Source organism: Botryllus schlosseri, chromosome 9 (genome assembly GCF_051294905.1).
Source record: "Botryllus schlosseri isolate E-star chromosome 9, Bs_hap1, whole genome shotgun sequence".
Lineage (NCBI taxonomy): Eukaryota > Metazoa > Chordata > Ascidiacea > Stolidobranchia > Styelidae > Botryllus > Botryllus schlosseri.
Window position 1 is genome coordinate 24,535,305 of NC_137244.1, and position 19,802 is coordinate 24,555,106.

Here is a 19,802-nt window from a genome sequence, read left to right on the forward strand (position 1 = left end):
ATACAGAGCAATAATTATGATTTGGAAGTAAATCGCGCGAAGCGCGAAAAAAAAATTCAGTTGAGCTCAGCTTCGCGATCCCCTTCAGATGCTTTCATAATCCCAAGGGCGCGAGTCCCCCAGGTTGAGACCCACTGCCTTAGAATTATCATGGTGAAATATACTAAGAAAAAGTTTAATCAAGTCCCTGTATTAATTCGATTTTTAGTACGCATTTTATCAATATTTTTATTGAGTTTCTTTGGACTCTCGTGGGCCGCACAAAACGGTGTTACGGGCCGCATGCGGCCCGCGGGCCGTAGTTTGCCCACCCCTGTTGTAGGGTTACCATATTTTGGAATAGGAAAATGACTATGGTAACCCTATTTATTGCCACTTTTTGCGTGTCAAGTGAGGGGATGAATGAATGGAACACAGTGTAGCCTTAATTGTTGATAGCCTAACTGTGATCAACTTTTTTAAAACACTCATGACTAATCAGATACAAATGTTTGCTATTTTTCATTCGGGTCCCATAACCAGGTACGGTAGTGTACCGTACTAAAGACATATTCTTGCTGATGAAATTGAAACTTCCTGGGATCGTGTTCAGCTGTAACCAACCATTTGTACCTGGCCAAACGATCACCGGCAAAGCGTCATGGATGATCGAGAGGACTCTGACAATTAGAAGTAAGCAAATGTCATGTAAAAGGGTCTGTGGACGTGAGCTCAATGTACTATTTCAGATGAAACACAAACTTCTTTTGGCACAAACTAAGTGTACTTTTATCAAAGTCGACTCCCGGGGTACATAAATTACGCCAACCTAGTTTCTGCCAACAGCTGGAGTTTGTATACCATCTAAAAATAGTACAGTGACCTTGACCGATCTTTCCGCCTCGATTATTCAAAATTTCATGCCAGTGACATATTTACGATTGTTGATATGCAATGTTCTTCTCAATTCTTTACTAGTTGCTTACGATTACCTCTGACGAGTGTCAGCCTTAAATATTTACGTTTATTTCAATACGAATATACTATGCAATCGTACTTTTTTTGGAGTTCTGGAATAGGTTTTGCCGACTTGCACTACTCGGTCGAGTGGTTATGTTTTTAAAAATACTTGAACAGTTTGTCGGCAAAAATCTACTTGTTTTTAACGTCCTGTTTTAACGTTCTAGATTTTGAAAATTTGTATGAGTGAAATTATCCCTGTATAGCTGATTATCTTTTTCCTGATATCCAAATGATATGCTACTGTAATTATCATTAGTTAATTAATATAAATCTTTATCGTAAGGTCGCTGCTTGCTCATTTTCATTTGATTATTCTTTGCTTCAGCCATTCAGCTTGTAATCTCAGGAAAATGTAAAGTAAAATGGACTGAAGGCTCTGGAGATAACGAAAAAGAATACAAAGAAAAAGAAGTCTATTTCAACCATGAGATATTGCTCTATGGCGAACGTAAGATGATTCTGCACATAAACCTCTTTGAAAGGAGCCAAGTCTTCATGAATGGAGCTTTACTATCACCCATTGCCACGCTAATAAATGTGACCAACAATCATGGCAGTAGCCTACATTGGTCTTAGCTTAAATATGAGAATATTGATAAATCGCAACGCACTCTTGAGAAATTGTATCAAATTTGTTTTGTCCTCTGAGGATGTCTAAATGTCATCCTTTTTAGCAATTTGTCCTATTTACAGCTAGGATAATGGACAGTTTCAACTGAAATAGCTAATACGGACGTTCGAGCGGGTCATTCGGGAGTCGAATGAAAGTGATGACCTATTTTTTTTGGTCAACTCAAACAAAATTTCCAGTAAATATTACAAAATCGACTGTTTTCAACTGCAGATTTGCACCGAAACACCAGCAGACTTATTTATCTTCAATGTAGCTCACAAAATTAAGATTCGGTACCTGTGTTTCAGCGACCGGAGAGTCCTCACTTTCACCCGGAAGCTATTCTGTTCCTTTTAACTACACTCTGCCTTATAATATACCGCCAACGTATCAGGGTAGGTATTGTTTATTGGTTCAACTTTGTGTGCTACTAACATCGCGATGTAACACAGGAAAGCACGGCAATGTCAAGTATGGCGTTAGCCTGGTTTTAAAAGAGCCTGGGATCTTCGGCAAAAATTCCTACACCATGCCGTTTGTAGTATCCAATCGCAATCCCGCCTCTGATGTACAACAGGTAACTCACATTTTTTTGTAGATTTGTTTGCCTTGGCCGATTATTTAAAAAAATTTCAGGCGCCACTCAGATTGACTGCCGAGACTGACAAGTACGGTTGTTGTGATGAAAAGAAGGGAAATTTTAAATTTGATATCAACGCTGACTACACTGCTTATTATCCGGGCCAAGCTGTTTACATCAACGGGTATGCCATAAGTGAAAGGTAATGACTTGGGCGATTTTTTTTCACCTAAAAAAACTTAATTTTGACCAAATTTTACTTTGTGTCTGCAAATTTGGTGTTTTCGCACATAATGTTAAAATTGTACTAAGCCTACTTATCTTAATTTCTGGTGGGTCAGGATTCTATATTAATGCAGTATGTGTGCAATGTGATAGACTTTCGCCTTATATTACTTTGCCGAAGGCTTACAGATTAGGGACAAGGTTCCCCGGGTCAGTAAAGGTTATGAGCCACTGAGCAAGAATTAGTAGTGAAAATGAAATATTGTTCCGTCATATTTTGCTGCTTGATTACCAACCTTGCTAATGGTTTCACTATGAACTGCTTCAAGTCCTTGAATTTGTTGAATAACTTACAATTAATGGTGGACACAATGATCTGAGTACTCGACGTCTCGAATCTCAATCGAGTATTAATTCTAATGACTCGAGCAGCGAGAGATTATTTTTTATAAACTGAAATTATACCCTCCTTGCCAAAAACAGTTGATTTATCAAAGATAATATAGCTGTGATAGCATTTTCCCGTGTGGCAGGCTGTGAACCTCGGTTAATCGTACCGTAACATACTAAACATGTAGGCAGTACAAAGGTACTCTCGTTAATGGTAATGAGATACTTTTGAAGTTGCGCTCAACTCAGTGCATCGTCGCAAAGTGTGATGAAATTGGTATGGTCGAAAGGTAACCAAATAATCTTTGATGTGACGTAGAACTGGCAATATATCATTTGTGAACGCATAAATGGTACATATTTGAAATTTTCGTCAATCGTTCACACTTTAGTGTCATCATAACGAGTGAAACTCGACTCGAAGGCTAATACATCATTCAGAAACGAATCACTCATGAACTTGATTTTGCCCCGCGTTACTTAAATCCACACCACATACAGATTCTTGTTGACATCAAATAGATACGGGCTGCTTTCTTTTCAAGTCCCGAGAGAAAGCCCGCAGAAGTCACACTGTCGCTTGTATTGAACGAAGCATTCTTTGGCCGAAGAACGCAAAAACTGAAAACCAAGCGTAAAAGAACCGTAGTGGCCCGGTGGGAAAACTCGAATGGAAGCGGATCTCGACTTGACTTCCAGAACCAAGGCACTCTGGTCGTTCCCGAAGTCCCGGAGTCGGACATGCGACATTGTCAATTCATCGAAGCGTTGTACACGTTGGAGGTGACAGGATTTCTCTGCATCAATTGAATTTATGTAATCAACCACAAGAATGTTATCGTCACTGTGGTTTCAAAGAAGATCATGTCCATTTTTCAAATTTTTGAGAAAATCAGGTTTCTGTAGAATTTTCATTTTTTTCGACTGTATCTTGTTATATTTACGTTAACTCAATGTTAACCATGGCCAACATATGCCGGAACCCGGAAGATAATGAAAGCTTAAGGAAAACTTTATTCTCGAAAAATGTATAAAAGGGACATAACCTACTCTGATTCCTGACTCTAACAGTCTTATCTATTCATGGGCATGTTGTAAAACGACAATCTCTGCTTTCATCAAAACAGTTTCATTCCTAAATGGCAGTAAGATACAGCGCTGTCGCAGTGTTGCATGATATAGATCAGGCCCAAGGCTATTTTTAAAAATATTCATGCAGAAAGTGATTAGTCATAGTCAGTTAGTCACCAATACAAATCGGATCGTTTGGTGCTATGCGCTATCATATTGACTATCAATGCTCAATCTAGATTGGGTGAGAGGTTTACCTGAGCTTTCTCATATAATCGTATGTCATTTGCTAGGTCACCAACATCAACATGGGTAACGACACAAATTACAATAACAAGTCGAAGTAGCCAAAATATCTTCAAGAAAAAGCATAAAACTGGATGCCCTAGAAATACTGTAGTAAATGGAGGACTAGCCTGTACACTGCAGAGTTGCTAGTAAATCACCAGTGCCAGTTTTCAAATTATAAGATACGTCTTTGCATCTAACGCAAAATGACTAAGGATGATGAACATAGCTACAATTTTCATTTTTGTAATCTGTACCCACCGTACAGCGCAGGGTTGTAACCAAGTCACAAGGTTGCAACTCAATCTCGCCTTTCTAGTTATGACTCGAGTCATTTTCAAGTCACCACTGAGTCGAGTCATAGTGTTCACTGTTCATGTTCAGTGTTCAGTCTCGATTTCAAGGCATGTATAACTCTCTACTTTCAACTCTCGAGTGATACCAAATGCCTCGCATTCATAATCTACTCATTTTTCATACTTTTAACATGTTTATTCGAATAGGTAAAATGCCCCACTGCCGAGTAACGCTATCAAAATATGTGATTTGAATCAAGTCGAGTCTTTACAACCCTGATACATGGTCCGCATTGCCGTGTTGTCAAGGCAGTTTTACCCATGAAATTGATGTGAATCTGTCCAAATGCTACTTTCTACTTGACATAGTAGGTATTTTGATTTCAAAAATTGTTCAAGTATAAGTACCTCGTTACTGGGTCACCTATGCAAGCAAAATTTCCATTAGTCTCAGAACCTGGTAGCTATCGAAATTTGCAATTGAAGCTACATCTATTGTCTTGAAATTGCACTGAGCTGCTGAGTCTAATTGACAATCGTGTTGATTCCTCCAGCAATGACAATAAGAAATTGAAACGTGATTTTATGCAATTTCAGTTTACGTCGAGAGTGCCAGGAATTTGCTCTACCGATTTATCAAGTGCCAGTCCGGTGACAATCATGAGCAGTATGAGCAATCAGCAAAGTCAACACTTGCCCCCATCAGAGCCAACAGCGATGACAATACCTCCCGCCGACCGTGGAGCATACATGTCGACAGGTTGCGCCTTGGACTATTTTGACTCCTTTAAGATATTCGAGTAGGCTTACTAGCTAGTTTGAATTTATGTTCGATATATTTATGACTGAAAAATCCAGGGAAATCTGTCGTTTCCAAAATTGTATGTAACATTCTAATCAAGATGTGCAAAGCATTGACGTTAGGAGCAGCATACAAATACAAAATTAGATTAGTCATATTTATTGTCTTGAGAATCTGCAGAATGTTTCCATGCTTAGTACTTGATCTATTGTTTTAATAGATTTATCTGCATACTGGCGTAGCTCCTTGTTGCAACACATAATCCAAAGTGTGTTTGCATTTAATACTAAGTACGTGGCATTTCAATATTTCTGTCAGTTACAATTGCAAAGACTAACAGATGTATTTAATTTCAATCCATTTATCTATATATAGAACAATATTTCTCTGATTTGAAATTGTAACTCGGCATAGGCTAATTGCAATTTAACACTCCTACTCCTTCATATACTCTTTCATAACCAAAATAGCAATTATTCAGAAGACGAGGTCACTGGAAATTGTTGGTCCACTTCATAAAACCTCATTGAACGTAATCTGAACTGTAATGTAATGACCAGTGCTAGGAATTATTATTATTATCTCTTCCTTGAATTGATATTTCCATTCAGGTCTCAGCAGTGTTACACAGGATACAGCAAGCGCGCCTTCCTCGTACTTTCAAGCAACAACCAACACCAGTCATTTTCAACCCCCCATACCACAGCCGAGCGCCGCACCTGGTACGGCTCAAGGGGTTGCGGGCCAGACGTCTTATTACGACTGGAGCCAGTCTGCATTCACATATTCATAACTTTACGTTTGTACTCTTCCTGCCATTAATGACTGCAATGCGTCATTTTCTCATATATCACTATTGCTATTAGGATAATACTGCAACGTGAAGTGGTGAGGTAGTTGTTTTATTGAAATCAGTGTCTTGTGATGCCCATTTTATTGCTGCCTTACCTGTTGACGTGAGTTTTTTCTTGAGAACTTTACACTAGCTATAGCCGCCAATCAACACCTTGTTTTTGTATTATTTATGATGTCATGACTGCCAATTGCCAAGGTTTTCCCCATTGCACGCCAGTGATTCCTCAATATCTTATCATTTGTTTGGAGATAACATATCTTGATCAAATTGATATCATAACCCTTGCCTGTCAGTTAGCAATCATCACCGCATGCCTGTACAAAACAATGCGTCTCAATGGCTATCTCTACGTTTGAAGATGGCGGCAACACCCTAACCCGGAAGCTTGCGGTTCTTGGTCCAATAGTTCAGCATTTATGACAGTTTTGACTATTACTAAATTATGTTTATAGCACTATAATGTATTTGTTTGGAATGTGTCTTTGCCTCGGTCTGTATTGAGTGATACCATGACTATTTCGCACTAGCTATCATTATTTTTGGGTTAGTTACAATAACAGTTCAAGACTCCAGTGAATCAATCTTCTGTATATATATATATATTTATCGTTGAAATACATTGAAATTCGTATTATTGCATTGTGGAATATGAAGCTTAGGTAGCTGGGGATATGAATTGGCTGATTTAAAGGTACTGCGCTTTTACGAAATTAACTTGTCCACAACACTTTGATCTGCCCGCGTAGTCACATCGTCAATCTCGACTATACTGGTTAATCTTATCATATGGGATGAGAAAGGATAAATATTTGGTAGTAATATGTGTAACTTACAATCGAAGTACATTTATCAAGTCGTTTCGGCACCTTCCTATCTTTCCATTGTACCGCAATCTTGTGACGTTAGATTTGATGAAAATTTTAATAAAATGATTGACTGATAACGAATAGAGAAGTCTGACAGGACGTGCCGCTTCCACAATAAGAAACTTTTACGTGCAAGGTTTTTCACAAGAAGACAGTAATGTCACAGAACATTACAAGGAATGTCTGTGACGGTGCAAAGTCCCACAGTATAGCATCGTGGGTATTTGGCGTCCAGGTTTACCATTACAAAATCTCGCTGGAAATGCGGCCGTACGCTATATATGTATTCAAAATCAACTGTGAACAGTAAAAATGTTGAACATCCCTGAATTATGAAATTCAACTTGGCATTTGTATGGTATTTTTTCGAATTTGGCTTTGACTCAACCTGTATTAAGTGAAACCTTGACTACTTCCCATAAGCTATCACTACATTGGGTTCAAGACTGTAGAGAATCAATCCTCTGTATATATATATATTATTGAAATACATTGAAATTGGTATTATTGCGATATGGAATATGAAAGCTTATGTAACTGGGATATGAATTGGTTGATTACGAGGCCCCTCGCTTCAATGAAATTAACTTGTCCACAACACTCGGATCTGCCAGCGTACTGACATCGCCTAAATTGTCAATGTCGTTGACGGCTATCTTTCTCAATATTCTTCTCATGATTTTACCAGACCTTGTTTTCGGCAAGCCGTCCGTCAGTAAAATCCCTTCGGGTACTGCGAACGATGATATTTTTTCTTTTATCATGCGTCGTACTTGCTCGCCGAATTCTTTCTCGTCTACAGTGTGGCCTTCTTTTAGGATCACAAATGCGTATGGAGTCTCCCCTTTAATATCATGCGCACAACCGATCACGGCTGACTCAGCAACTGCGTCGTGTTCATCAATAACATCTTCGACCTCAGCAGTTCCAAGGCGGTGTCCGCTAACGTTTATTACATCATCCATACGACCTGTGATCTGATAATAGCCCGATGCGGTTCTGTGGCAACCGTCTCCAGAAAAGTAGTGTCCGGGGAAAGGCTTGTAGTAAGTTTCAAAAAAGCGTTTGTGATCTCCGACTATTGTGCGAGCCATTCCAGGCCAAGGAGATTTGATGCAACAAGCGCCGGAAACATCATTCCCAGACAGTTCATTGTGTTTATCATCGAGAATAGCAGGGCTGACGCCAAAAAAGGGTCTCATTGGCATCGCAGGTTCAATCTTATCCGAAGGACCAGACGGTCTTGGAGTTATCATTATACCACCAGTTTCTGTCTGCCACCAAGTATCTACAACAGGGCATTTTCCATTGCCTACTACATTGTGATACCATTCCCAAGCTTCATGATTGATGGGTTCACCTACACTGCCTAACACGCGCAGTGAAGATCGATCGTATTTCTTAACCCATGAATCACCGTATTTTAATAACAAGCGGATCGCGGTAGGGGCGCCGTAAAATTGAGTTAATTTAATCCTTTCCACCATATCCCAATATCTTCCTTGATCTGGATATGTCGGTGTGCTTTCGAACAAGACAGAAGTAGTTCCGTTTGAAAGCGGACCGTAAACAACATAGCTGTGTCCAGTGATCCAACCAATATCAGCGACGCATCCAAAAATATCACCTTCTTGTATATCGAACACAAACTTGCTAGTTACAGTAGCGTAAAGCAGATAACCTGCTTGAGTGTGAACAATACCTTTTGGTTTCCCTGTACTTCCAGAAGTGTAAAGAGTAAACAACCAGTCTTCGCTGTTCATTGCTTCCGGCTCACACCAATCATTTTCATGCTTCATGGCCTCTTCCAAATTAATGTCTTTATCGTTCCATGGCACCGAGTTCCCAGTTCTAGTACCGACTAACACTCGTTTCACAGTCGGACACATTTTCACAGCATCATCAACGACATTTTTTAGGGGTATTATTTTCCCACCCCGAACTGCTTGGTCAGTCGTGATTATTGTTTCGGAGGAAGCACTTTGGATTCGTTGCGCTAACGCCTCTGCGCTAAACCCTGCGAACACAACGTTATGCACTGCACCAATTCTTGCACAAGCCAGCATGGCAGCAACTGCAGTCGGAGATACTGGCATATATATAGTGACACAATCACCTTTCGCAACTCCTTGAGACTTCAAAACGTTTGCGATTTGACATACCTTTGCGAGCAATTCTTTGTATGTGATTTTCTCCACTTGGTTTGGCTCATCTTTTTCCCAAATTAGAGCTACTTTTGACGGGGTAACATTGGCGTGTCTATCGACACAGTTATAACTGACGTTCAGTTCACCATCCTCGAACCATTTTATTGAACCTTCATTCATGTTGCAGTTTGAAACTTTAGAAAAAGGCTTTATCCATTCTAATCTTGACGAAGCAAGTGTACCCCAAAAGTTGTCAGGATGCTGTACGCTATAGTCGTACAATTCCTTGTGGGATTTTACGTTAGGGAAACTGGAGCATTCCGGCATATGCGTGGACAGAAAACTGTGGTATCTCGTTGACCTTCCATGGCGCGCAAGGAGTTTCGATTGAGATGTATAGGCAGATTCGATGAGCTTTTGGGCTACACGTAGCATACTTCTTCGATAAATCTCCGAGAAACCTACCGGTATAGGACTCAAGAGCAGGCTGAGAAATGAAAGTTCGTGGTATCACGCACCTATCAGTATAATAGTATAGTAATGTACGCTATTTATTCCCTGTATATAAGTTCCGACGCGTAGGCAGTCTTATTGGTAAAACGTAGCCCTCAAAAATCCTGTCTTACACTGACCCCGCATAGCCAATAAAGCAGGTGTAAAACTAGATGACTCCCTGACTGACTTCGAGGAGGCGAAACTGTTTTCGCTGGTCGGTGACGAAAACAGAGTTTGCAAGGTAAACAAGACAGCTTTCCGCGATCTGATTGGTCGATTCTGCAAGTTGCAAAAGGTAGAGGTAGAGGTCGGCAATGACTCTTCTAGTTCTTATACTGATTTGGTTGTAATGAGATCAAAATTTATCGGTCGTAATCTTATTCCTTACCCATATTTCGTTCCATATACTTTATACACATAAACATAGCAAATTTTATAGACCATAAAATTATCTATAACAACAAATATTTCAGTTTTGAATAGCGAGATCATTTTGGAATCGATAAGTTAAAAACACAAATTATTATAATTTGCTGTTATTTTATACCTTAGAGGCGTGGAGTTAACAATGGTCAAGATCGACTGACAAGAGTGATAAGAGTGAAGTAAAATTGCCAGATCCTTGGGATGTCGCTAGTAAGGCAAGATAATTTCTTATTCTTAGGTCACTCCAAAATAACAACGTAGCCGACGGGGTTCGCGTGAAGACGCTATGAACGGTAACGGAAAAAATTTAAATGACGAGCTAAACCGGTGCCAACAGACAGAAACATATTTCTGACGCACAGAAACTTGTATCCCTCAATTTTTAGGGGGATACACCAGTGCACTCCCGTGAGTTGGTAATCTACAGTAAAAATATCTAATGTGACCAGTAAAATGCTCATCACGATAAACCATATAAAAACCATATAAAACATGAAAACGTAGGTTAGTAATCTATACTCTGATTGTCGTTGCTGGTAGGGTTCGTCAGTCTTAGAAGCACGTATATGTGGTGTTACCGTCGTTGCCGTCGCCATTTTAGACACATCGAATGATCAGTACTACCTTTGGCTCTTGGCTTGACGAATGTTGATTGTGTTTGCGGAGCTTCGGACTGTTGTTGCGGGATCTCTGGAATGGGTGACAAATTCGAGCCCCTCGAGGAGCATTTAGAGCAGTTCATCGAAAATGTTCGCCAGCTCGGTATCATTGTGAGCGACTTTCAACCACAGGGTCAAACTGTGCTAAATCAAAAGATCAATTCTATGATAAATGGATTGAAAGAAATCGATGCGTGCAAAACGTCGCTCGCGCAAGTGCACGTGCCGTTGGAAGTATTCGATTATATAGACAACGGCAAGAACCCGCAGCTTTACACGAAACATTGCATCGAGAAAGCGCTGTCGAAAAATGAAGTGATAAAAGGGAAGATTGAGGTGTACAGGAAATTTCGACAAGAATTGCTGTCACAGTTGGAAGCCGTTTATCCAGAGCAAATTGAAGAGTACAAAGCCTTACGGAAAGAACCTTGAACAGATGTTGTCATGTTGCACTTTGTAGGAACAACATATATGCACATGCCTTGGGCAATTGGGCATTGTCCTTCAGCATCTGGTTGAATCAATCTATTGAATCAGGAGCCAAGATAAATATTCTACGTCTCTCATTGATTACATTCTATACACACCTTTGTTGCTCTTTGCTGGGATGTCAGAGTAGCATATAGAACGGAACTGCTTGTGAATGGATAGGTTATCAATCATGACCAGCTACATCTGCATAATATATTTGCTTAGTTCATTTGTAAGTCTAATATTCGCTATGCCACTAAACTTACTTCAGGATCTATGACCCTCACACATGACTAGTGACAGATTTTGTATAGATGTCTTGATATTTTATGTCTTACCTCTGCAAATCTCTACATAGTTTTCATCACTTGGCCAGGCATAGATATTGGCCTACTACATCCATGACTAATGACTATTATGTTGCAAATATTAGTGTATGTCAGTATGTGTACAATAGGGCTGTTCAAAAATAACTTATTTTCCGGTTTCCAGCTAATCAAGGATAATCCGAGAATTATCAACGAAAAACTCAAGCAACTCCGCTTCTATACTAGTTGAAATTAAGTCAAATTTGTTTTGAATCGTCTTTGAAGACAACCCAACAATTTCATGGGGTTGACAGATAAATTTGAAATTTTTTTCAATTTTCGCTAATAAATTAAAAATATTAATTGGATCTGCGGAGGCTTATACTTGTTAGGATAGAACCAAATTTGGTGTGCAGCGTTTTTAGGTTATTCTGACAATTTAATCAGTAAATGGCGGGAATCCGTAAAAAAAGTTATTTTTGAACTGCCCTAGTGTACAATGATGTGAAAGGTCTTCATGATCAGAGCATTCAAATGAAATATGTCTGACTTTTGTAATTCATGCTGCGATAAACCAGACTGGATTCAATTTTAACATTATCACCTACATAACAATATGTCATGGATTATTGATAAATTTGTAAAGGATTGTTCTTCTATGTCGGTTTTGCTGAAAATTAACATTCTTGATATTGCCGGGTACAAATGGTAGGATATACTCATATGATACGTTTATTTCTTTACGACAAATATTTCTAATAATTATTTAGGACATAGAAGACCTGCCCTATTCTCTGTCAATTGTGATAACGAATTCCTATATCAGTTGGTAGGTTAACTTGGGAAGTTTTGGCTATAATTGGAGAATATATTCATATTGAAATAAGCCGGAATATTTGCAGCCGACTCTCATCACGGGTAATGGTCAGTAACTAGTAGAGAATCAAAAATAACATTGTTACCGACGATTACCTAGTGCCAACCACAGATATTCCGGTATGTTTCAATATGAATATACTATACAATTGTATACTGAAGTTCTGTACCTCGAAGATTCTTTGCGAATTTGTGTTTTACGATATTTTACTGACACTCGTTCTTAACTTATTGCTATAGGACAGCGTATTGTTATCTTTTTTGTAGATATGAGTCTATTTCCTGCTGCCGGACACATTTCCAAGTCTGAGGCTGCAGAGAAACACGACGCGTCCTCGGATCAGTCATGGTTGCAAAACAAGAGTTATCAAGCCAGCAAGGCTTCGAAACTCGTCGAGTATGAGCAAAAGTTTGGGTATGAGTCGAGTTCAAGTGAAGATGAAAGACAACGTAAATTTGTGAAACGAGACACGACATCAAGTCGGGATAAGAAAGATCAAATTAATCCGTTGGCAGCAAAAAAAGAAATTGTCAACGATGTAAGTTTGTTGAAAGTATCGTACATTGTCGATAAACTCGAACCCGTCAGCTCTAAAACATACAAAGCGGATAAGACAGGGGATAAAGACAACGTACATTTTTCACGTCCTTACAAAGTTCTGATCCCGAAATTTTACCGAGACTGTTTGTTCTGTCTCGGAACTCCCGATTGGAAACGCGTCGAAATGTCGGTGACCAGGAAAAAGAAAAAACGGAAAAGACCAAGAAACGCAGACAAACAGGATCGGTATTTCAACAGCGCGGCCCCCACGCCGCAGACATACTTGCCTAGTAAATTTTCGCCGTTATACGAAACGTTCTGTGCCCTTCGTAAAGAAGATGACGACACAGCCGCAGAGGAAGTTGACGAATCGTTTAGTGACACCGTCAAAAAAAATACAGAACGATTCAATCGTCAGACTAGAGAAAATCCAAACGATGTTAGTTTATGGAAAAGATTCGTTGCCTGGCAGGATGAAGCTTTTCACCTTGATAATGAAACCTCAAAAGCGCGTGTTGTCATTGAGAAAAAAATCGAGATACTAAATCACGCCGTTCGGTCCAATCCTAAAGACGCGTCTCTTCAAATAATGCGAGTCAGATTACAGTCCGAACTCGAGCACGAACAAGGCATCGTCGACAAAGAATGGGAGAATATACTATTTCGATTTCCTGACAATATGGAAGTTTGGAAATCGTACATATTACACATCAACTGCAACAGTTTTTCTGCGTTCAGCATCAAGCGTACAAGGAGAGCATACTCTCACTGCATTGAAATACTTAGGTCCGTTAAAGAAGGCACTTATATGCAAGAAACTATGTCCGAAGTGTCGGGTGAACGGAGACTTATCCAACTGCTGTCCGAGTATGTTGATTTTCAATCCGCAGCTGGACTTACGGAGCAATGCGTGGCCTTGTACCAGTGCATGTTAGAGTTGAACTTTCGTGGGCCGACGCAGGATGCCGAATGGTCGGACACGGTGGAACATATGAAGTTATATTTCGAAGGAGATAATCGAATCATAGGCAAGCCGAATTCGAAAGGGTTCGCGGAGTTTGCGGATAAACAAGTGACGGGGGGATGGGTCTCTAAGGCTGACGATTTGTACGATGATTCCGCCGAGGGTGAAGATGAAGATGACGATGTAGATCCGGACAAAAGCTTGACTGAAAATTGGTTGTTAATCGATAAAACGAGAAGCCACAAACACTGGTTACCGTGGAAACCTTCATTTAAGGGTGAGGAATGTGATGATGATGAACGAACAGTGCCTTTTTCTGATATTAAAGGATTTTTATTCGCAGTAGAAGCGGATCGTGCCAAAATACAAATCTTGAATGGATTTTTGAGCTTACTAGGCTCTCCGGTTTCGTACGCTACCACCGTATCACACCCTTATTCTGTTCAGAGCATATTCCGTTTCACTCATTCCAATCAAGCCATGCGCCCGTACGAACAGCTCTACGTTCCTAGACCGTTTTTGATCGGAAACGAGCAAGAGTCTCAATTGGGATGTCTCGAAAATGATAAACATTTGTACGTGTGTAACGTATTTCAACAACTGTTTGACGGGACGATGAAAAATGAGTCGCTCCATGCATTGTTGTGTGATTGTTACGCTCTGTATTTTGAAAAAAGAGCAATCAGTTTTTACATCGATGATCAATCGAAGGATTTGAAAAAATGCGGGAAAGAAGCGAAAAAAGAGATGAAAAAGATGCTGTCGGTAAAACCGAATCTTGTTTGCGTATGGATGAGTTTTGCAGTTATCGAATGGCTATGCAGTAAAAAGCAAGATGCGTTGAAGATATTGCAAACATCAGTTGCAATGTCAGTGCCGTTGCTGAACCACAAGAATGTGGGCGTCAAAAGACAGCGCGCGCACAAAGTCTATCTTTTATGCAGAGTTATTTCGCAGTTACATATCTCCACTTGTAACGATTGCGATGTCGGCGATGTGCGGAAAAGCAAGGACTGCCCGCACAACAAGGTTTTGTTATCTGTCCTGGCGTGCTTGGGAGACGGATGCAAATTTGGACAAGCTAACGGTGAAAGTTTGAGGTCGACAGCGGTAGCGAAAGCCAATTCTGGATATGATTATTTGCTAGAAGAGTTGCAGTCATTGTACGAACAGTTTGATTACGAGAAAGACTTTTCTGGCATGACCGAAAACGAATTTTCAAGCCCATATTTTAATGTAGTTTGTTGCTTTTTCGTATTTTCCGTATATTTCTTACCAGAGAAAACGCACAAAATTATCGACGAGGCAATACTTTTTTTGTGTAAGAAGATGAAAAAAGACTGCTTCCAAGCGAAAATCGACTTGGAGAATCTGTACGAGTTTTATTTCTGGTATTTGAGAGAGTCGAAAACGCTTTTGATGTCTGATTTCAAGCGTATGGTGTACGAAGCGGCTCAAAAATATCCGTGCAATCCGCATTTCGCTTGGTTTATAGCCGAGTTTGATTTGTCGTCTTATCTCAGTCGGAATGTCAGAAGGCATTTTGCGAAAGCCTGTACCGATCACCAAACTTCGGCAATCCCATGGTTATGTGCGATCGATTACGAACTGAAACGTAGAAAAAGAATTTTAGAAGCCACGAACGATACCGGCTGTGCTGATGCCAGCAATCATACCTTGTTGGATGTTAGAATTCAAAATCTGTTCGAACGTGCGTTATCGATGGATAGCTGCCCTGGCTCTGCGGTACTGTGGAGAGCTTACATTCAAGCTCAGTCCCAAATCGATCCGCTCAGAATTGAAGGATTGTACACCAGAGCGTTAGACTCTTGCTCCTGGTCACGCGATCTGCATTTGGACGTCTTGCTTCATCACCCTGATAAACTGAGTGAAGTCGTTGGCAATATTTCAAAGAAAAATCTGCGTTTACGTACTCCGGTGGAAGAAGTTCAGTTACTGATGACTTTCTAATGTGTGTTATTATCCTATTTCATGATCAAAGTCTAGAAATTGACCGTGACAAGAAATATGTGGATGTATATTTATCTGTTTCACGTTATTGAGACAACATACACAAATCTTTCTAATTCTTTTTCAGATTAGGGTTAATGAAGCTTTTTAGCCGAGATGACCACCGGTTTTACAGCCGCTCAACATGATAAAACCTCCCAACCTCTTCCGTTGGAGGAGGACTTTGAAGGGGCGTCTTTAGCTCAACGGATATGGATCGGGAACATGGACGTAAAAATCACCGAATACACAATGGTGCAGATACTGAAAAATTTCGGAAAAATCAAACAGTTTGACTTTCTCGTGCATAAAACCGGCACGCTGGCCGGTCAGCCCAGAGGGTATTGTTTCGTGACTTTTGAAAAAGAAGAACACGCCGCCCGCGCTATTTTAAAGCTTCATAACATGCGGGTGCTGTCTAAAAGGCTGCAAGTGCGCTGGGCGGACAATCATCCAACGGAAAAGTCGGAGCGCAATAAGGAGACGCTGAAATTACCTACAGATGTCGCCGTCGAAGATAAAGCCCCTTTTAAGTCGAAACGTTCGTCGCAAGCCACCATTCACGCCATCGAGGCGAAATTGAAGGAAATGGAGCGCACAAAAGAGCAAGCTGCCCAATCTTCTTCGACTAAGTTACATCCACTGTTGGCGCTTTCGAAGCAAAACGCGGCGGCTAAAGCTGCGGCCGCTGCTAAGGAAGCAAGTAAACCGTATTATAAGAAAAAAAGGAGGCGTTAACAAATTGTAACTGTGCGCTATGATAAATCTGTTTCATTAAATACTATCCAGCTCCGGGCGGGCTGTTGCTTGCACATTGAGACTGGTTTTGAGCTTTCTACTCAAGATGATGGATCAGATATGATCACAGCTGGTCGGAGGCGGTGGTAGGCCCCTGCAAGTTGTGTTTCTTGACACTGGTGTTTCGTAGTGCCTTAATGCTTGTAAGTTATGAGTAGGCGCACTTCCAAAACTACATACAGAGAAGTCATTCGGATAACTTCACATCCATTGATATTCATGGGCATAAAATAAATTGGCAAGGCTGCTTCTGCTTCTGGGACACCTGTGATCTATAAAAAAATTATCAATGTTCCCTGTCCAACAGTCGCAGATTATAGTTTTTGCCAATGTTTCTTTATACCTCCAATGGCCTTTCAAGGTGTGATATGGACTCGACATTATCGGTGGCCGATGGGTATATTATGGAGCAAAGCTACGGTCTCGTGGTAATTGTGCAGAAGTGAGGAACCCCTGCAATATTTCAGTGGGTATGCGGATTCATTGTTGGATAACCTAAAATCCTTGAACTGTCTTGCTCAATATTGCATGATGTATTTTACAATGCCATGTTGATGTCCTATCGTCATCTTTGTATTTTTTTTCGGGACGGCTCGTGCTGTCTCATTTTTGCTTATTTTCAAATACCTAACAGCTATTTGTGTTGCCCCTGTTTACTATGTGTCAATCATTTCAATATCGTAGAGTGTTGGTGATCATGTATCACTAAGTCGACTTGCAGGATTTTGCTGTTGTTATACAACACACTGCTTTTGAATCGTGGGCCTCACAATCAGGCACTTGGTTTCAAAAACTAAGTAATGCAGATTATTTTAATGGATCAGCCGAGTCCCTGAATCAATATGCCTGGCAATTTAATTTCGGAGTAGCACTCACCAGGGGTAATTAGGAAAGGGCATACTGTACCATGGGAAGTTGGACTGCATTGAGAGCTTACAAGCTAGCATTTTTGCATCTAAACTCATAGTAATGTGTTGCTTGAATTATTCATGGCTACTTTTCGAGACTTCTACCGTATTGTCAAGCTTTACAACCGGAATGTGATGCAATTCCTGTTGATGACAGGACCACAATCCAGGGTTGTGCGTAGCTTGAATTGGATTGTCAGCGTTCAAAATGGTGCAAACCACTTTTCGTCATTATGTCATGTAATGATATCTATTTGTCATCCTCTTTACAGACTGGGTTGAAGCCATATTTTGAAGAAGGGTTCCATACTATTACCGAGAATGCTATTACCGAGAATGGACATTACCGAGAACGGACGTTACCGAGAACGGACATTACCAGGAATGGACATTACCGAGAATGGTCAATGCCAAGAATCTAACTTAGCGTAACGGAAGTTGTCGAGAAATTTAGACCTGAGAATCGGTACCGAATGTGGCACCACCGTGATGCACACACGCGACCTGTTCATATGCATAACATATGCCTGCATTGCATATATTGAATTCTCGGTACTGTCCATTCTCGGTAATTTCCATTCTCGGTATTGTCCTTCTCGGTAATAGCATTCTCGGTATTGACCGGACACCTTGAAGAAGCTTGCCTATCCACATGATACATACGTAAAGTTTGTTAATTATTTGATAGCGTTTGTGCGTCATGAGTAAAACAACTGACTGTACCCACGTTGTGGCTATGTTACTCGTTTCAAAACTGTATGTTTAGTAACCAACATGGTTGACATGAAAATTTATGTGAGAACGTATCATTTTTAGTGTAGGTTAGTTGTAGTACGCTTTAATGCTGTCTTTCATAAAGTAATGGGAAATCGAACTTCGAAAGAAAGCAACTGCATTTTCTGTAACATTGCCCAGAAAGAGCAAGGAAGCAGTAAAGTTTTGGCGGAAAATGAAAGTTTAGCTCTATTCAACGATATAAATCCCGCATCGAAGCAACACTATCTTATCATACCGAAAGAGCATCTCGTCAGCCCGAAAACATTGGATTCGGAAGAGCATGTGGAGCTGGTCAATGAAATGGTAAAATACGGCACGGATTATCTCAAGGAACACGGCGGGGACGAATCGGACATGAAAATCGGGTTTCATTGGCCGCCATTCACTACTGTGAACCATCTACACTTACACGTTATTTATCCGGTATCAGAAATGTCTATACTTTTCAGAATTATGTACAGCGATAAAATTTTTGTCACGCCAGACTATGTGATCAATTCTATAAAGGCAAAAATGTGAACCGATATCCTCACTGTTCAAGCACATGTAGTCTTCTATTCGTTATGCAAAAATAAGTATCAAGACTCAAGTGAGGTTTTGCGGATTTGTTTTCACACCACTGGAAAATGGAATCAACCTACCTCCCATCTATAGCAATAAGTATTCAATATAATCAGTAACCATCCACCTTTAATGCAACAACATTCATCTTGCCAGTACCCATAGTCTGGAGAGTATATGACTAGATTGGACGTGTACATTGCGACTTAGGATCTATAGGTGCTTTTGATCTCTATAGAGTTTTTATCTTGTTACAATGACATGATATTATGTTCATCATTTAATATATCTATTCTTGTGACTTTGTTCTGTTAGTATTTATTTAATCTTTTATGCTTGGTGACGAGTACTAACTTTGTTGATTGCTTATATCCGTTTTCATTCTTACAGTTTGTAGGCAGTAACTATGAATTAAGAAGTATGTCAGATCTTCTTTTGAACGCATGCGTGTTCTGTCAGATATGCAATAACAACCATCGCACTGTGCCTTTTGAAGAAAATTCAAAGATGGTCGTATTCAACAACGTAACACCCGCAGCAAAATACCATTTCTTGGTGGCGCCGAAGATTCACATTGATCAAACGAATTTATGCACCGAAGAGCATATTGAACTGATCCATGATATGGTTGATTTTGGCAGATCTTGCTTGCTTGAAAGAGGCGGCGATTTGGAAGGTTCAAAAATTGGATTCCACAAACCCGTCGGCACCTCTGTTAGTCATTTGCATCTGCACTGCATATACCCAGCTTCCGAGATATCAACAAAGTATCAAATGAAACAAAGTGAAGTTTTTATCTCTCCTGACACTCTGATTGGTAACGTCAAGCGAAAATTACGATTTCAACGTGATGGCAATCCGAAGTAATCTGG

General features: G+C 40.1%; 7 protein-coding genes across 7 annotated transcripts; 6 read left to right on the forward strand and 1 right to left on the reverse strand.

Moving 5' to 3' along the window:
- The first annotated feature begins 329 nt into the window (after positions 1-329).
- Positions 330-6,757, forward strand: LOC145447264 (arrestin domain-containing protein 2-like). Its single transcript, XM_080325680.1, has 8 exons — positions 330-672; positions 1,328-1,450; positions 1,924-2,010; positions 2,068-2,192; positions 2,252-2,397; positions 3,356-3,593; positions 5,063-5,225; positions 5,879-6,757. The coding sequence occupies exons 1-8, from the start codon at positions 561-563 to the stop codon at positions 6,058-6,060; spliced, it is 1,176 nt and encodes a 391-aa protein (XP_080181806.1). The 5' UTR covers positions 330-560; the 3' UTR covers positions 6,061-6,757.
- Positions 6,758-7,449: 692 nt separating this feature from the next.
- On the reverse strand, positions 7,450-9,760 carry LOC145447263 (acetyl-coenzyme A synthetase 2-like, mitochondrial). Its single transcript, XM_080325679.1, has one exon. It carries the CDS (start codon positions 9,569-9,571, stop codon positions 7,547-7,549), a length of 2,025 nt encoding a protein of 674 aa, XP_080181805.1. The 5' UTR covers positions 9,572-9,760; the 3' UTR covers positions 7,450-7,546.
- An 882-nt stretch (positions 9,761-10,642) lies between these two features.
- Positions 10,643-12,611, forward strand: LOC145445891 (mediator of RNA polymerase II transcription subunit 10-like). Its single transcript, XM_080324047.1, has one exon. It carries the CDS (start codon positions 10,753-10,755, stop codon positions 11,146-11,148), a length of 396 nt encoding a protein of 131 aa, XP_080180173.1. The 5' UTR covers positions 10,643-10,752; the 3' UTR covers positions 11,149-12,611.
- A 29-nt stretch (positions 12,612-12,640) lies between these two features.
- LOC145445887 (nuclear exosome regulator NRDE2-like) lies at positions 12,641-15,975 on the forward strand. The gene has a single exon (XM_080324043.1). The coding sequence runs from the start codon at positions 12,641-12,643 to the stop codon at positions 15,845-15,847; it is 3,207 nt and encodes a 1,068-aa protein (XP_080180169.1). The 3' UTR covers positions 15,848-15,975.
- Positions 15,976-15,997: 22 nt separating this feature from the next.
- LOC145445889 (putative RNA-binding protein 18) lies at positions 15,998-18,408 on the forward strand. Its single transcript, XM_080324045.1, has one exon. The coding sequence runs from the start codon at positions 16,004-16,006 to the stop codon at positions 16,622-16,624; it is 621 nt and encodes a 206-aa protein (XP_080180171.1). The 5' UTR covers positions 15,998-16,003; the 3' UTR covers positions 16,625-18,408.
- On the forward strand, positions 16,669-19,320 carry LOC145445890 (adenosine 5'-monophosphoramidase HINT3-like). The gene has a single exon (XM_080324046.1). It carries the CDS (start codon positions 18,454-18,456, stop codon positions 18,886-18,888), a length of 435 nt encoding a protein of 144 aa, XP_080180172.1. The 5' UTR covers positions 16,669-18,453; the 3' UTR covers positions 18,889-19,320.
- Positions 19,321-19,350: 30 nt separating this feature from the next.
- LOC145446744 (adenosine 5'-monophosphoramidase HINT3-like) lies at positions 19,351-19,797 on the forward strand. Its single transcript, XM_080325099.1, has one exon. It carries the CDS (start codon positions 19,351-19,353, stop codon positions 19,795-19,797), a length of 447 nt encoding a protein of 148 aa, XP_080181225.1.
- The last annotated feature ends 5 nt before the right edge of the window (positions 19,798-19,802 follow it).

What these genes read in the sequence shown, in the direction of transcription:
- LOC145447264 (XM_080325680.1), top strand. Translation starts at nt 561, where the DNA reads ATGAAATTGAAACTTCCTGGGATCGTGTTCAGCTGTAACCAACCATTT. An exon ending in GATATTGCTCTATGGCGAAC is followed by an intron (nt 1,451 to 1,923) that starts GTAAGATGATTC and finishes CCTGTGTTTCAG; the next exon opens with CGACCGGAGAGTCCTCACTT. An exon ending in GGGTATGCCATAAGTGAAAG is followed by an intron (nt 2,398 to 3,355) that starts GTAATGACTTGG and finishes TTTCTTTTCAAG; the next exon opens with TCCCGAGAGAAAGCCCGCAG.
- LOC145447263 (XM_080325679.1), bottom strand. Translation starts at nt 9,571, where the DNA reads ATGCTACGTGTAGCCCAAAAGCTCATCGAATCTGCCTATACATCTCAA.
- LOC145445891 (XM_080324047.1), top strand. Translation starts at nt 10,753, where the DNA reads ATGGGTGACAAATTCGAGCCCCTCGAGGAGCATTTAGAGCAGTTCATC.
- LOC145445887 (XM_080324043.1), top strand. Translation starts at nt 12,641, where the DNA reads ATGAGTCTATTTCCTGCTGCCGGACACATTTCCAAGTCTGAGGCTGCA.
- LOC145445889 (XM_080324045.1), top strand. Translation starts at nt 16,004, where the DNA reads ATGACCACCGGTTTTACAGCCGCTCAACATGATAAAACCTCCCAACCT.
- LOC145445890 (XM_080324046.1), top strand. Translation starts at nt 18,454, where the DNA reads ATGGGAAATCGAACTTCGAAAGAAAGCAACTGCATTTTCTGTAACATT.
- LOC145446744 (XM_080325099.1), top strand. Translation starts at nt 19,351, where the DNA reads ATGTCAGATCTTCTTTTGAACGCATGCGTGTTCTGTCAGATATGCAAT.